This window comes from Vulpes vulpes, chromosome 1, assembly GCF_048418805.1.
Source record: "Vulpes vulpes isolate BD-2025 chromosome 1, VulVul3, whole genome shotgun sequence".
Lineage (NCBI taxonomy): Eukaryota > Metazoa > Chordata > Mammalia > Carnivora > Canidae > Vulpes > Vulpes vulpes.
This window is the reverse complement of record NC_132780.1, coordinates 187,145,145-187,163,502: the sequence shown is the minus strand read 5'-3', so window position 1 is coordinate 187,163,502 and position 18,358 is coordinate 187,145,145. Positions and strand designations below refer to the sequence as shown.

General features: G+C 37.9%; 1 protein-coding gene across 1 annotated transcript in view; it reads left to right on the top strand.

The window, feature by feature from the left end:
* SIM1 (SIM bHLH transcription factor 1) overlaps positions 1 to 18,358 on the top strand; it is a 72,841-nt gene that overhangs the window by 17,262 nt on the left and 37,221 nt on the right. Inside the window, exon 9 of the mRNA XM_072738036.1 lies at positions 152 to 299. Coding sequence (XP_072594137.1) covers positions 152 to 299 — 148 coding nt within the window. The remainder of the gene's footprint in view (positions 1 to 151; positions 300 to 18,358) is intronic.

Below are 18,358 nucleotides of genomic sequence, written 5' to 3'. Positions count from 1 at the left end.
TTGGGAATGTCCTGGAGGTGTGTCCCTCCCTCCTGCCTCGGTGCAATCATTAGGGCCCATAGGGACCCGCACTCCCACCGCCAGGGGCTGCATTGGGGCCAGACCTGGAGTGGGCTCCTCCACCCCCAGCTACCTTCTGTCTGTCCATCAGTGCTCGTGAAGGGGCAGGTGACCACCAAGTACTACAGGTTCCTGGCGAAGCACGGAGGCTGGGTCTGGGTGCAGAGCTATGCGACCATCGTCCACAACAGCCGCTCCTCCAGGCCACACTGTATCGTCAGCGTCAACTATGTCCTCACGTGAGTGCAAGTCTGGAACCTTTGGCCCACTTCAGACAACCCCGATCTCCAAGAGGGTGCGGGTGCTGGGTGCTGTCTGTTAGGCGAGGCTGGGGTCCCCCTGGGATGCAGGTTCTGACCCCAAATGCAGGCTGTGCTGCGAGGCGGCAGCTTGAGCACTTTCATCTTTAGGAAGAAGCTTCCTTCGTTGTATTCCCGGGAAAGATTTAGGAGTTTTTCCGCCCACAATCTATATTCTGTTTCTGCTCGCTCTCTCTCTTTTAACCTTTTAAGCGAACTCTGCATTAAATAAAATTTAATGCGGCAGAAAGAAAAAAAAGAGAATGAGAGAGGAAAAGGGTCCAACGTACGGAGCCATTTATGGTTTAACAAACAGGACATCTGTTTCACTTTTTCAAATCTGGGTTTGAAGTTCTTAATTTTAACCAGAGTCTCCAATCAAAGTTAAGAGTTCTAAGAGAGTGATTCTTAGGCTGAACCACAAAGGCGGTTGAAGTGACCAGGAGGGTCTGACTTAAAACCTCCAGAAAGCAAAGGGACCCAAGCTAATGCTGCACATCTTGGCCGGTGCCCAGGCCCTGCCCCTTATGCGATCGTATCACAAGGTGAGGAGCCAGCCTCTCCGTGCCACCTACAGGCACAGCCGGCTGGATGGCCGCTGTGGCCACGTCTGAGCCTTATTCTTTCTAGAAATGATAATTGTTTCTGGTCCTCCGGTGTGGCCCTGCAGGCTGATCACGTGGCGTGGTGTGCGGCTGGTGAAGAAAGCACCTTCTGTATAATGTTTGTGAAGTTGAATTGCTCAGGTTTGAAGCCTTTATGAAGAACCCTTTTGTGTGCACAGTTGCCCTCCCCCCTTTTTTTTGGTTTTCTTTTTCTTTTCTTTCTTTCTTTTTTTTTTTTTGGTAGTCACTGAAATTCTTGTGATTTTAGGGGACCTCGAGAGTTATTTACTTTGGAAGCATTGACACACCCGGCACTTGCTTTAGTAGAAATGCTATTTTCACATTAGGAAGTTGGTTAAGGTGTAGTATTTGGAATCAGACTATACTCCAGGCCATGAGGACCAGATTCACTCCACCTTGTTTTAAATTGCCAAATTAAAAATGTAGTACTTGAAAACATTGTGCTTGGCAATACGACTATTTACTCTGTGCCCTGTTTAATAAGAAAATTTAATTCAATAGACTTGGGAAATGAATTTGGTTTAAAGGAGGATTCAGTATTCAAGAATAATAGCTGGTTATTAAGAAGAATCTTTTTATTCCATTCATTTAATAAGTGGCATTAAAATAAATGCTATTAGGTTTTTGTAATAGCAAGAAAGCTGTGGATTTTAATACAGAGCAGAAAACATACCAACATTTTGGGTATCATAAAACAAAACCATCTATTTTATTAATGCAATTTTTATATTATTAAAATAAACATAAGAGAAAATGGCAAAACATAATTCATAAAAGAAGCCACTCTCTGAAGCAGAAGTATTAAGGAGTGAAAAATTATGTCTGCTTACTGTGGAAAGGAAACGGACATTCTTTAAGAAGGTGCTTTGTATGTCTGAGACATCACAAGCATTATACATACACTCTGTTCTCTGGTAGGTGCCTGTGGTTAGTAATCATTTTTTATCAAACAGCAGGGTATATAGTCACACAGACCCATATAAATGATCAGAATGCAAGTTAGACCTCCCAATGGGTAAGCTTAATTTATGTTTGGAGTCATTTTGAAATATTCTGTTTTGTTTTCCAGTGGATAAGTGTACTTTCTTTCTTCCCTCGACTCTGTCGTTCTTCACTTTACACACTTCTTCAGAGCTATAGGATTAGGCTACCAACTTTACATCAGATTAAAAAGATGTAATGAGGATTAATGCTTTACAGAAGGAAAAATAACATGGCTCATATTTCTCTAAATGTTTTATACCTCTGGATGAAAATAGAAATAAACACACAGAAGCACACAAGATGAAAAGCTGAAATTGATTACTCTTTTATGAGTCTCAACTCCAATTCTTTGTATAAAAATCCTCAGGACGAATTTTATAGCTGCAAATGTGGAAACTGCCTTAGATGAAATGTCATCAAGTGGCTCTGTGTGTGTTGACAGGATTTTCATAATGAACAGGTTGCAGTTTGTTTGATGTGTATATCACACATCTGGCTGGAAGTTACTAATTTACATTGTCTTAGCAAATTAAATAGATGGCTATTGATTCTCTATGGTAGCAGTGAACCACCACATACATTTGTTTTCAAGGCTAGTTGCCTATGAAGCCTGAGAATGATAAGTGAATTCTTTCCAAATATGCTACCTCAAACAATATACTTAAAACCGCAAGCCCCCCCCCACATAATTTGACAGGCCAGATGTTTTCCCAATTTAGACATTTTAATAGCATACATTTTGAAGGGATTTTCATATCATGAAAGTAGAGAGAGAATTTCCAATAGGCATTGGCTAATTGAAGGTGTGACACATTAATGGAAGCTACATTCATAAGTAATTCATTTTTCAGATTTCCTGATGGTCAGTTTATTGTTGAAGTTAAAATATGCCTAGAAATACCCATCACTATTATCTGACAAAAGTGATGATGAATAGAAATATTCAGTAACCTTGTTCTAATAAGCAGCTACAACAGGGAATATAGGAATTTAGAGGCAGGTGGTATTTTACCTGCCTCTGTATGACCATCATACAAAATATTGGTGTTCTGAGAATCTAGACTGGAAAGGGAGAAGGCACTATGATTACATTTTTTAAATATTTAAATTTTTCTCTGTGTGCTTGAGGTTCTCCAAAGCTTATGTAGGTCTTCGTTAAAACTGAAAAACAAAAACAAAACACAAAACTCCTTTCAAACCAAAAGACTGACCAGTTCATGATTTTCTCTAAGACACACATACCATGTTAGCTTTATGTTCCACATTAAAAAAAGAAAAAAAGGAAAATCAAAATAAAATAAAATAAAATAAAATAAAATAAAATAAAATAAAATAAAATAAAAATCATTCTTACAGATCTTGAGTGCCCACAGGCTTTGAAGTATGGCATGCCACACTCCCTGACTATTTTCAGGAGAATAGATGAATGGGGATAGTGTCTAGTAATAGTGAATATTGGGGAAGGCCCAGACAAATAGGGAGAGTACAAGGAATTCTGTGTAAAAGCAGTAATTATCTTGAGTTCATATTTCCTTGAGTTGCTTAATTAGTAGCATTAATTATTCATAGCTAGTTCAGATGGAAAATATTAGTACTCAATGTTAAGAAAATTGAAAATGTGGAACACCCAATAAACTACGAAAAGTAATTTCTAGAAAAATGAACAGTCTTGATTCTTTTTAGGTTTTTAAACTTCATATGTTATAAGAATAAAACTTTAAAAATATACTTTTAAGGATAAACTAATGAAGTATAAAAATCCCATTTATAATATCTAAAAACATAGTTTTTTAAACATATAGAAAAGTTGAAAGACTAGTACAATGAATACTCCTCCACACACACATCACCTATAATACAAGCTGTATTTGTCTTATGTTGTTTTCTACCTATATGTTTGTTTATTTGTATGTGCAGGTTTTTTCTCTACTGAATTATTTCAGAGCAAGCTACAGACATCGTGATTCTTCATCTTAAATAACATTCTCCTGCATAGCCACTGTGCCATTCCTGATGGCACGTTTAAAGGGTTCAAAATCACTGTGTGTAGAGGGTTGCAAAAATATACACGAGATCTAGTTTACTGCTGCCATTAAAAACAATCTGTCACTGACATTCATCAAGTACTCACTGTTCTATGACCTCAGTAGGTTGGCTGATAGATGATATTTTGGGAGGGGACTTCTGTGGGATATAGTTGTAAAAGCTAGTGTATTTTAAAATATAGACTTCTAATGAGAATTGTAAGCTAATAAAATTCTGATTTTTTTTTTCTGGAAAGTAAAAGAGAGAAATTTTGAGACTGATTTTGGTAAATTTGGAATCAAATAAATTTAGTATCTTCAACCATTTTTTGTTGGTAAAGACAACAAAAAGGCTTCTTTACTTATATCCTAAGTTTAGGATAGAACATTGTTTCAGTGGAAAATCTCATAGACTGTTTTAGAGTGATTCACTGAACACATAAAAGGAATTTTCTATGTTAAAATTTCTATTTCAGTGTTACAAAAAAGCAAAACAAATGGGCAATTTACATTAGTGGTAACACTATCTACTAAATAACCCTTTGAATTTGTAGAAAAGTTTGGACAAAATGTCAAAGGAGACATATTTCCTTCATGTAAAAGGGAAAAAAGGGGTAAAAGGGTCTCTTGTGATTATTACAGGTCCAATAATTTTTGCTCTTCTTTTATATCAAACCATAGTAGTTCCCACAATTAAAAAGGGCCCCCACAGAATATGTCAATATAAAGCCCTAAAAGTTCCCGCAGAATATGTGAATATAAAGCCTTATGTATCCTATCACAAAGCAGCAAATGTTAAAATATACTAATTTTAGTTTCCTCTTCCAAATATATTAATATTGCTGAGCTAATTTGGGCATTTAAATTAAAAATTATTTTTTATTAATTTAAAGCCCTAGTGATATTATTGTTATTAGTACTAGGAAATTTTAGAAAATGCTTTTTAAAAACTCCATCAATAATATATATAGTTATAGAAATAGGTTTTATTTTTCTGGCTAGCAAAACCATTCTTATATATTATAAATAATGTAAAATGAAGTACCTTTTGACTTAGCAAGCCATAGCAAAATATAAAATCATTTACTCTCATGCCTTGGATCTGTGGAGCACTTGTTACATAGATTTAATTTTTTGATAATTAAAAATAATAATCATGCACTAATGTATACCCATAAATTAGATTCGATCCTTAATTGTGTTTAATGTTTATTATAATAATATTGAACATCAAAGCCCTGGTTGTCCTTTTCAAATGATCTTTTAAGTAACTGAATGATTATAGAAACGAATGAAGACACAATTGTATGAATGGTGATTTATAACAACTAAAACTATTAATAGTAATTAATAGTGATTTTATAACTACTAAAACACTTTATTAAAAGAAATTGCTGCGGGTTTAGTCTGCTTTATAGTACATATGACTGGTACTCACTTAAATAATGTTATCCTTCATATCCTTTTTACTTATTGTAATTTTTTTATCAAAATGATTTGTATTTAGTTTTGAATTCATCATTTCTGTTCAAATTTTGTATTATTATTACAAATCCTGAATACAGCATCATTGCAAATGCTGAATATTTCTTTCAAAGTGCTGTCACATTGATTACATGGTTTGTTCCTTTGACAGCTCTGTACAAGGGTTAGGGCAGGGATTTTCTAGGTGAGGAAAGGACATCAGATATGCAAGTAAGTGGGGAAGCCAGGATTAAAGCCTCCAGGGTTGAGTTCTACAGTATCCCAAGTTTCTCTGTACAGAGGTGGTAGTCAGGGATGGTTGCAGGGGAGAAAATGTCTGGGAGAGTGGGATGGACTTAGTTGGGTAAGGCCTGTAGTGTTCAGCTCACTCAACTTCTGAGTAGGCTTTCATCTGATTTCATGATGGAAGCTGTTTCTGTTGTTGTTTCACAAGTATGTCCAGATATTGATAATTTAGTGGTTTAAACTTAACAATGCTATCTTGTCAGTAACATTCAATCAAGAACATATCTTTTTTTTCCCTGTAAGTCTCACTAAGGAACTTTTCATTTTGTTAGAAACAACATGGCCTGCAAATATTTTAGTTTTTCACTGAGTTGCTTGCTTTTAGTTTACATAGATACATTATTGCTATTACTAATTATTTCATTTCTGCAACCAGATTTCATATCTTATGTTTTTGTTAAACAAATATGTTACAACTAGTGTCAGTGGATTGGCAAGCTAAATCATCCTCTTTATCAGACGAGGCACAAATTCCCTCCCATGACAGTGGGATTATTTCCAATATGGTGTTCTGCTTTTGAGGGAGAATGACAGGAAAGCTTGTCCCCTGGGGGTTCTGTTGGTGGGGGGAGGCCAGGGATGGAGAGCTTCCCAGCATTTGGGCAGGTGAGTCATCCTTGGCCCTTTGATAGTGCTGGTACCTGGCTGCTTCCCTCTTTACAGGCCACTTTGGCCTCCACTCCTCTCTGTTGTTGCCCTGACCTAGAGAGCACTGAGTCACAGGACCTCTTTTTTAAAAGATTTCTATATGGAGCCCACTTGTTTTGTGCTAATGACCAGCCTGACCACTCTTCTCTGACTGTTGGGACAGAAAGACTTCTGATCTTTGAATCTTATAATAGAAAAACATGATCATTACCTTCTTGAGGGCAAGGATATACATTTTATCGTGAATGGACAAATTCAAATGAAGCTTTACTTGACAAACCCCAGCAAAGTATGTTTTCATCTGACTTCATCCATTTATGTTGTGAACACTGTTATGTTTGGCTCAAGGTGTGTGTATGTGTGTGTGTGGGGGGGGGGTAGATTATGCGTATCTTGATAATTTCGTAAAAAGCTGCTTCTTATTTTCACTTATCCAGTGCTTATCCTCTCCATTGTCCGTTCTCATTGGCTTGTGACATCCTTTCAGGTGAGCAGGTGTGATAGAAAATTCATCTGGGTTGAAGTGGCTGGTGTCTATGCCTAAATTGTCATGCAAAAAAGATTGATTGAAGCTTTAGATAAAACCTGGAAATGCCTTATTGTGTATCAGTAGAGGAATTTCATCCTGTCTTGTCTGTAGAAGTAACTTCCCTACTTCTTTCCCCTATCCCAGGCATTCTGAGGTCTGGGTTGCTAGAATGGGTGAGAAGGGTGGTCTATGGTGATGGCAGGGCTAAGGGGGATGAGAAGAGAACTTACTTTTATAGGGCATTGACAACATTTAGGGTCTGGCTGAGTCTGGGCCATCTGTTTACCATCTGTGACTTTTACTGTGGGAGGTTATATTGCAGTAAGATTGTGATTTTGTTTTTATAAAAACTCACAGTATCATTTGAAGCAACCTTCAGGGGAAAGGCATGGGCTTTGGTGTTAGATAGATCTGGGTATGAAGACACTTTACTGCATTGTAGCTAAGAAACTTTGAACACAGCTCTAATTTTTTGAACCTCTGTTTCCCCATCCATGCAATTGGGACATTTTTACTCACCTTTTAAGTTTGGAGGAGGATTAAATGAAGTAATGTATATATAACACAGAACCTGGCAGAAAGCAGATGCTCAAAATAACTGTTGTTATCAGGTCTTGCCAGTTATGTGATGTCAGCTAAAATACTTTGAAATGAGATGAGTGGTTCCCTCTTTAACTTGAACTACTAACTCTTCATATCCACAAATTTGAGTGTTTATCTTCCCCTCCCAAGTTCCTCAACACACACATCTCCAAGTATTGCTCCCTTTGTGGGTGGTGGTTTCTACAGTTTGGTTAAGCTCACCCTGGTTCTCATTGCTGTCACTGTGTACTCTATAGGGAGCTGAGCTTTGTGCTTTGATGGGAGGAAGCCAATATTTATTGAGTCCCTTATTTGTCCCGCCAAGGTGGAAGGTGCTTTACAGGGAAAAAGAAGGTTCTAGAAAACTAAGTTTTTTATCAAATTTCTAAAGTTAATTTAGTTGGAACAGTGTTTTGTCAACTTTACCAACATCGATGATTATTATTTAAAATGAATAGAACATGAACTACTGGCATTTTTTATGGTGTCCAGTGGAACATTTTGTATATTTCTCTTTACTCTGTATGGACTAGGTATGTCTAAATCAAGTGTTTCAGAGAGTATGGGCAGAGTGCAGTGATTTATTGCATGATACATGAAGCAGGGGTCTTGTATCTCTTGAATAGTTTATAATTTAGTTGGAAAAATAGAAGAGTTCCATTTAAATATTTAAGAACTCAGATTAGCACAGTTTGAAATGATAGGGTACACTTGGGCTATTTGTTGAGAGCACAGAATTCAAGGAAACTTGAATGGTAGAGCTAATAGGGAAGGACTAGAATGTAGGGGTGGAAGCAAAGGTAGAGTCTTTTGAGATGAAATGGTGACATATACACACATTTGTCTCATTGTTCTTTTTCCATGAATATTATAGCACAATTAGTATTACTCTTTAAATTAGATTCAACAGTGTTTGTCTCACTGTTCTGATCTGAGCTAGATTTTCTTTCCTTCTCTTACCTTTTTACCCTGAACTTTTTTCTTGGAACTGAACATATTTCATCAGGATTACAAACTGTTTTCTCTAAGCCTCTTATCTTACCTTTCTCAGATTAGTACTGGTATATGCCTTGAACATGTTCACCCAGCCTTAGTAATATATATGTGTGTGTATACATATATATTAGCATCTAGGCGTAGAACTGTTTTTTAAGTTTTAAGAGATGTCAGTCTGGATGGAATGTAAAATCTTATTGAAACGAATACACAATATTGCCATATGTATAATGGCTGTATTTAAAAAAATTATTTGTAGAACGTTAATGTGAGATATACATTAGGACAATGAACATCAGCAGATTGGAGAAGAGCAAGAAAAAAAGAATCTGGTTCTTCAGTTCCAGATTTGTAAGGCCAGAAGGCCTTCCCAGTGCTGTGTTTGACATCATAATCCCACTGCTATTAGAATATGATTCAGTCTAACCCTTATGCTTTTTATTTTTTTAATTTTTATTTTTTAAAGATTTTATTTATTTATTCATGAAAGACAGAGGGAGAGAGAGAGAGAGAGAGAGAGAGAGAGGCAGAGACACAGGCAGAGGGAGAAGCAGGCTCCATGTAGGAAGCCTGATGTGGGACTTGATCCAAGGATTCCAGGATCATATCCTGAGCCGAAGGCAGGCTCCAAACTGCTGACCCACCCAGGGATCCCACCCTTATGCTTTTTAGTTTGACGTTTCAAACCCTGATAACCATAGGGATGCATTATAGTACTTGCAAAAACGCATAATGAAATGAGATATCACTACTTTATTATGCAACATAGTATATTAATTAAGATCTTGGGTTCTGGTCTATTGCCTATTCAAATTCCAGTGCTGCTACTGGCTATCTCTGTGACTGTGAGCACATTGCTTAACTCTGTTGTCTTGCTATTTTTTTCATCTATAAAATGTGGGTAATAATAATATCTATTTCATAGAGTCATTGTGAACATTAAGTGAGGTCATGTGTGAGGTTCTTGGCCTTGTGCCTGACACAAAGTAACATTGAGTAAATGTGAATTATTAGGGTTGTTATTTCAATGAAATTAAATAAAATATTTTTTGACTTGCCAATAAAGACAAAACAAATGTCCGTGAGTCTTTGTGCTGAAGGGGGGAAAGCACAAACCTTAAGAAGGTCTAGTGTTGCCCAAGAATGAGAAACCACCAATCCTGCTGATACATCTGGAATGGATTGTTAGATCCTACCTCAGATGATTAGGACTAGTAGGCCTTTAAGTACTCATAAATGTTTTCTTAAGCACCTATTATATGTCAGGCACTGTGCCAAGTTCTGGGGATATTGAAATGAGTGAGGCAGTATCTGCCAGACAAAGAAACAAGCATGAGCTCTATCCCAGCTTGATTTCCCTATAGGCTTGTGGATGACAGATTCCTTCCTGGAAGAAAGGCTTCCATCCACAATTAGAAGACAGCCCAGGGCAGCCGGGGTGGTTCAGCGGTTTAGTGCCGCCTTCAGCCCAGGGCGTGATCCTGGAGACCCGGGATCGAGTCCCATGTCGGGCTCCCTCCATGGAGCCTGCTTCTCCCTCTGCCTGTGTCTCTGCCTCTCAATCTCTCTCTCTGTCTCTCATGAATAAATAAATAACATTAAAAAAAAAAAGACAGCCCAAAGTGCCTTGGCTCTATTAAGGTCACTGCTGGGGAATAAGCTTGCATGTGTGGTCAGACTCCTCTTGGTTAGATGGTGGGGAGGAAGTGGAGGCAGTGAGAAGGGGTGAGCCCCTGAGGAGGCTGTACATGCATGTGTGTGTGTGTGTGTGTGTTGAGGGAGATCATGATTGGCACCAGAGTAACTGGCTGCAGGCTAAGGAATCCATCTGACAAAAACGCTGTTGCCCATGGTGGGTCCTCCATGTATCTCATTATGTCAGCCAGAGAGAGCAGTTGTGTGTGGCAAGTTGATTTTTGTCTTGTCGGAACAATATTGAGCTGCTTTCTTGTTCTGTTTTGAAAGAGGCTTTTCAATATTTTGTGGGGTTGACTTCTAATAGGATTAGGAATCTTCATGAGTTTTAAATTGAATCACAGAGGCAAAAAGAGTCTTTGCAGATTTATTACATTAAAAAAGTTTCTAATTATTTTAGGGTTTTGTATTATTTTTAACTTTTCTTTCATAAAGGGTAATCCCCAGGCGTTGCTGCCCTGACCTGGAAAGTCTGTGTGATTGTCAGCTGCAAGTGAAGGAGGGGTGAGAAAATGCTCTGTTTGTTGCTGTACTTGGAAAGGTCAGGGAGTAAGAGGACTCACATTCGAGAGGCTCCTACTTTGTGCCAAATGCTCAGAGAAGCCTAGCAACTTAGGGGACACATCACAGCTAATGAGTGGGTGTGCCACCCCAGGGACAGGACTCCAGGGCGCAGCTGATTTCCTCTTCGGCATGCTGTCTTTAAGTTGGTAACATTGCACTAGGGTGAACCATATGTATTTGCCATTTCTGTTCATTCCAACAGTCTGATATTGGCAATTTCGTGTGATTCCACCTAAGATTTGGGAAGTAATATGACATTTTGAGGAGATTTTGCAAAAGTCTCTGGATAGTTTATTAAGAGTTCATTATGGGGTCTTCACAAAGTGACCTAATAGCTTCACAGTTTTAGTGTACTCAGAACCTGGTCAGCTGCCATGCAACATAGTTAACCCCTGGGCCCATCCCCATCTCCCCTTTGCCAATTTAGGCATCAACAGTTATGACATTTTTACAAAACAGCGATCCATACCCATAGAACACTATTTTATTTGGAACATCTAGTATTTTACCAGGATTCAAATAGGCATTGCTGTCTTTACTGGAAGGATATATTTCCCTTTGATTGATTGCTAAATGGATAGAGCTTGTGGAAGGATCTCTCTCTCTTCCTCTCTCTCTTTTTCCTGGGGATTTCTTGTTCAAACAGAATTTGTTGTATCCACATCAGTAAAGCCGTGCTAATATGGGCTGCTGGCCAGATCGTGGAAATAGTCTCATTATATTGAACTGGATGTCATAATGGTACCCATTAAGGTAGGATTCTCTCTCTGTTTGTACTTTTAAACCCAAGTCCCTTGCCACTTTTTACATCTCTCTGAGAATAGCAACATTCCCTGGTAATGCAATCTGAGAATGTGCTGTCTCTTGCCTCCTCCTACTGAACAGCATTACAAAAATAGAATCCTTGGTTCTGAACATTTTTAGGAGTTTGTAGCTTGCTGCTGCTCCTCAGTCATTCATGTTACTCTCTGCACTTGTGATGACGACAATATGTTCTGGTGGCTGAAGGTAAGAACCCATGAGATTTACTTCTTTCAACACTCCCGTTAATTGATGTTGGTGCCCAGATATACAACAGAAAAAGAGCAGCCCCCCACTTTTTTTAAACTAACCAAATGCAACACAGGATTTTTCATTTTAACTTTTCTTTTTTTTTTCAATATATATTTTTAAGGATTTTACTTATTTGTTCATGAGAGACACAGACTGAGAGAGAGAGGCAGAGACACAGGCAGTGGGAGAAGCAGATTCCTTGTGGGGAGCCTGATGTGGGACTCCATCCCCTAACTCCAGGATCATGACCTGAGTCAAAGGCAGCCCAGACGTCCCTCATTTTAATTTTTCTAAGTCATTATGAGACTAAAACTGTTGAAACTCATAGCATTTCTATTAGCTGTTGAAATCTTACTATAGTCCTGGCAAAGTGAAGTATTTGTTGTGCTGAATTTGGGTAATGGAACCCTGCAGGGTTCCAGCTCAGGAATGCTGGAAGGATGAAGCCCACAAAGCAGGGGGCAGAGAGAGTGTCAATCTCATTCCTCCAATTAGAGCAGTTAAAGAAATAACAAAATGCAGGGTAGCATTTTATTGTGAGGGCTAATTGAAAATCAGGAGAAAATATTTAGATACGCTACATTATAATCTCTTTACTATTTGTGTCTCTTCCCAGTTGACTCAATAGGACCTTCATTATAAATAAATCTGTCATTAGAATTAGCTTAATTTCTGTTGCTATAATTAAGAGGATGGTAAGAAATGTTGTAGCGTGCAGTCCGTCCTTTCTTCAGCAAATGGGATGGTTCTTGCATTCACTCAGCATGTATTTCCCCAGTGTCTAATGGGTTCAGAGTCTGCAGGAGGGTTATGGTGTGACTGAGATGGACCATGTCCCTACCCTCATGGAAGGTAGATTTTAGTGGGAAGAAACATATAGTACTTATACACAAATAAATATGTTACACGGTGTCAGGAAATGAAAGGAAAAAAATTAAGCAGGACAAAGAGATGGGAGTGGTAAGGGAAGGCCTCTCTGAAGACTCCTGAATGAAGGGAGGGAGGAAGCCATGCTAAGGCCTGCACAAAGAGCATTCCCAGCAGTGGGAAGCAAATGCAAAAGCCCTGAGGTAGAAACTAACTTGGTAAGTAAGTTGATGAATGAGAAGATCATTGTAGTTGGAACAGGAAAGGGAAGGGAGAGGTACAAGGAGTAGATGTAGAATAGGCAGGGTCAAGACCATGCTGGGTTTTGAAGGCTTTGGGAAGTCACTGGAGTTTTGAGCAGAGGCATGGCATGAGATAATTTAAGCTATGAAAAGCTCATCTGGCTGGTATGGAAAATACCCTACTTTGGGAAGGCTTTGGGAAGGGTGGAGGGTGGGGGCAGGGAAACCAGTTAGGAAATGATTGCAATCACTTAGGTGAGGGAAGATGATGGCTTGGAAGAGGGAGGTAATGATGGTCAGATTGAGGGTGTGTTGCAGGTAGACAGATGGGGTTTGCAGATGGACTAGACACAAGTTGTAAAAAAAGGAGGAGTTAAGGAAAGCATGTAAGTTTGTAGCCTGAGCAGCTTGGGTGAGTGGTGGGAAGGGACAGATTCGTAGGCAGGGGCAATAGTCGAGGGTTGGGTGTGGGCATACTTAGTTTGAGATACCTGTCATTCATTTGAATGGAAATGTCAGGCAGGCAGTTGGATCTGGGTGCCATGGAGTGGGGAGATCTGGCTGGAGATGGAGGGTGATCAATGTATGGAATTTAAAGCCAGCAGAGTGCAAGAGATCCCTGGAGAGTGAGTGGCAACTGAGGTGAAGCCTGGAGATGAAGCCCTGTCGCTCTCCAGTGTTATGGGATCTCCAGAAGGCAGTGTCCCCAAAGGAGGCTGAAAGGAAGCCAACAGGGATAGGGATGGGAGTCATCTGGTGAGATATGCAGTAAGGGTGGGCCCTGGGAAAAGCGTGAAGTTTGTTTTTGGAATGTCCCCTCCCTTTACAGTGGTTTTCCATCTTCTTTGTGGTACCCTTTCATCTGATTTCTTTGGTTTCTCTTATCCCAGATAACAAGAGCTCCAGTTTTCAAAGTATGGTCCCCTGACTGGCAGCATCAGTACCCCCCAGGAGCTTGTTAAAAATGTAGACTGTGGGCTCTACCCTAGACCTACAAGTAAGAAACTCTAAGGGGCGGGGCTCAGCAAGCTGTGCTTGAATAAACTCTTCAGAGGCTTCTGATGCATGCTGAAATTCGAGAACCACGGCTCTAAAGGAAGTAACTGATAAACTAAACCAATGAATAATAACGGATGAGACTTAATCTGTTCACCTTTTCTGAGCCATCTGTCTAAACCCAAAGACATAAATTTCAAATATTAAATTGTAAGCATAAACCAGTAGACCATTCGTGAAACTTCTCAAGTCATAAATGCAGGCCTGTTGCATCTCTGGTAATGAACTGTAGTGATAACTGTATAGACTGTGTAGTATTAAACAAGCTCTCTGACTCCGAATATGAAGGCAATGAAAATTTGGGCATTTGGTTGGGCAATCCAAAATCTCTAGTGGTAATTCAGAACTTATTTTGTTTGAACACTCATTTAAAGTTGCTTATTTTTTTAAAAGATTTATTTATTTATTTTAGAGAGAGAAAGGGGGAGTGCACACACAAGAAGGGTGAAGGGGCAAAGGGAGAGGGAGAGGGAGACAAAATCCTCAAGCAGATTCCCAGCTGACTGTGGAGCCCCTTGTGGGGCTTGTCAAGGGACTGGATTTGGGACCCTGAGATCATGACCTGAGCTAAAGTCAGAAGTCGGCTGCTCAACCGACTGAGCCACCCAGGTGTCCTGGTTTAAAGTTATTTAAACACAACTTATCTACCAGGCAATTTTAATGCCTCAATAGCAAGGCAAATAATAATAATGATAATAATAATAATAATAACAATAATAGCAGAATATTTGTTGACTTGTGAATTTTTATTAATAAAATACATCTCAAATTTATTTTAGCTGTTTAAATAATAGATTTTAATGTATATTTAGTCAAGCATTACAGTAGTAAGGGCTTAGGGAGATTAGAAATAAATGAATCCAATTAAAGAACACGTCTGTGAGATTTGATATGTCATAGGTATGAATGAACTGTTTGCATAGCAACTGTAAAGAAACCGTTAATGATTAACTATCTAGAAGAGGTTTAATCAAGAATAAATGCTATAGGACATATTTTAAAATATTTAAGTTAAACAAACGAAGATTTGTGCATTTGAAAGCATCACATCCTGCCATCATTTTTGCTGTGTCTTTTCCTAGGGAGTTCAAAGCCTGAGCTACTTTTCTATTATCTGCAGAAGTGCCAGTGCCTTTGTGTTGTGTAGAAAAGGGCAGAGCTTTCAAAGGTGCCATGGTTTAGCCTCGTGAAGTCTCTCCACATACTGTGGGGCGTTTGGGCCCTCTGGTCTCAAGTACAGAATGCAAATTTCCCAGTGTTGTGGAAGATTATTTCTTTGTGATTTCAAGTATTTTTTTCTGTTCCCAGGAGTTTGTGTGAAGTTGAAAATAGGTGGTGTGCTCTTTTCGCACTCTCTGCCAGGGGATTAATTTTAGGGTTTAGGAATAAGCTTTGTAAAGGTTAGAACTGGGTGAGGAAGCTATTCCTGTGGAGAATAGAACCTCAACCAAATATAAAGTGTTAGGTGATGGGTTCCCCCATTACTTATCCATCTTAGGTATTGGCAAAGTTCTATAGGGAACATATATTTAAAAAAACATCAGCTTAATAAAATGATAGTGAAGGTGAGGGGGTTGGGTTCAGAGGGTGGGGGGGGGGGTGAGAAGGATGGAAAGACATGGAAAAAAGGGGGCCGGAATAAAATATATGCACTTTATTTTCTGTTTGTGAACATTTTGAAAAGTAAGAAAAACTCAGTTGATATTAAGATCATTTTCTCAAAAAAAAATTAAAAGAAAATAAGATCATTTTCTCTTTGTTTATATTTGGCCTTTATTTACTCCCTAGAAGGGGGCTAAAATTAGTGGTCTCCGTTGTAGAAAAAGAGGCTGCCATTTTTAAATGTATGTCTTTGGTGGAAGAGGCAGCACATTTTGCATTTAATTTCTTAGGATCTAACTTTTAAAGACCAATACCTCCCTAACTGCCACCCCGCCCCCATCCCTGGCCCAACTTTGAGAAAATAAGAAACAAAAAAGCTATAAGACCAATAGAATTTGGAACTTAGATCTGTAGGATTTGCAAATACACCTGAACTTTACTAACTAGAGATATAGAATGAATTTCTGAGCATAAAAAATTAAGTTTTTCAGAACAAAAAATGTGGTCCCCAAAGCAAGGTTTACTCCATGTAAACAATGACAAATATGCCATCTATAACTCATGGGAAACTAAACTGTTGTAAGAAACTACATGGCTAGGCTTCTTTTTTTTCAATTATAAGTAATAATTTAAGTTATATTCTCCAAAGAAGGAAACATAAAGTCATATAGTTCACATGAAAGTCTTCAGAGACAGATAATTCTGTGAGGTAGGAAGGGTGGAAAATAGATCAGAAAGTAAATGAAAAGTATAGGCACCGAGAGAGCATATGGACATTTGGACATTTTAAAATTATAAATGGTGTTCATGAGAAGTTGAGCCTATGGGAAAAGAAGTTTAGTGGTGTTATCCTTTCTATAATTTAATATTACTCACAAAGAAGAAATCCTAGAAATACAAGGAAGAGAAAATGGGGAACCATTTCAGTATCAGGTGAGGGTACCTGAAGTTTGCTTCCATTTGAGTTTCTTTTTCACGAAATATTTTTCTAATTATGAAAGTCATACATATTTAATATAGAACAAATTAATATAGAGAGGTATAAAGAGAAGATAAAGAACATCTTTAATCTGTTTTCCAGAAATTCACTAATATTTTAATTTTTTGCCTTCTACTGCATGTATGTGCATATATGTGCATATATAGTGCATGTTAATTTAAAAATAGATAATTTTTCACTTTACCAATAGTATTTTTCACATCATTAGAGTAAAAAATAATGACTGCATAATATTTTATCACATGGGTATATCATAATTAGGTAATGGTTCTATTGTTGGTTTATATTTGCTTATTTATAATTAAATATAAGAAATTGTGCTAAATACCATTGTATATCATTTGATACTTATCTCTATTTTCATAAAATATATTCCTAGAAGTGGAATTATTGGATTTAAGGAATGAGCACCTAAGACTCTTGATTAACACTGCTAGTTTAGTCTCTTACTTAGCATTACTATATAAGATGCCCATTTATTTCACCTTGTCTTCATTGAGATTTGTTGTCATTAAAATAAAATCTTTGTTGATTTGAAAGACAAAAATGACAAAAATTGGATAGCTGCCTTAATTCATATAGGTTATTACTAGTGAGCTAAACTTAAAAAATATTCCTCAGCAATTTGTACATTGTTTACATCCTTTCTATATATTTTTTTAAATTTCAGAGATATTGTATTATTGATTTGTAGGAGCTATTTCTTTCTTTTTTTAAATAAATTTATTTTTTATTGGTGTTCAATTTGCCAACATATAGAATAGCATCCAGTGGTCATCCCATCAAGTGCCCCCCTCAGTGCCTGTCACCCAGTCACCCGCCCCCCCCAGCCCACCTCCCCTTCCACCACCCCTAGTTCGTTTCCCAGAGTTAGGAGTTGTAGGAGTTATTTCTCTGGGGGTTTAGAGTACCATTTCTCCTCACTCCTTCAATACAGTTGTAGTAGTTCCAAATAAATGGTTGAGGATAAAATTAATTTAGTATTCTAGTTTAAGTATCATATATGCCATGCATGCATTGTAACTTGACAAAAAAAAGTGTATTTTCTTAATATACATAATACTAAAACGATAACATGATTTGTTTCTTTAATTTAGGATCTCGCAGAACATCAGAATGATCATTATTAATTGTAATCTTGGAATTTAAAAATCCGTCACATAAACTTGCTTACTTAGCAGGCATTTTTTTCTTACTTATATAGAAAGGTTTGCCGGTTTTTTTAAATTTTTGGTCATTTGAATTTGAGATGAATATAAGTTTATTGCATTGAGAGATATTTTGTTAATCACTTGCAAGTGAGCATCTGTTCTCTGTAAGATATGGTGCGAGACAGTAAATAGAAACTATCATGAGAGAAGGAATTTAGGAGATGGTTGTCAGATGCACCATTCACCACACAGGAACTAGATATGCTAAATGGGTGTTAGAAGCAGTGCTGGCAAAGGAGCTGAGAGGAGGGAGCAGGAAATCACTGTGGCTGGTGGAGGTTAATAAGCAAATTCAGATGCATGTCATTGCAGGTCTGGACTTAGCTATATTTCAATTTGTGCCATGGGTTTGTACAAAGTTATTTGTTGTGAGGATGGTTGACTTTGCTACATCTTACCAAAATATTACAGTTTTTTGACTTCTTTTTAGTTATTGTTTGCCTATTGTTTACACCTCCGTATTTTTTTTTCTTGAAATTACAGTGTGATGGTAAACTTTGTGCCTAGGCCATCCCTTTCCCTTGTCATGCCTCCACTCCATAGCATGTTG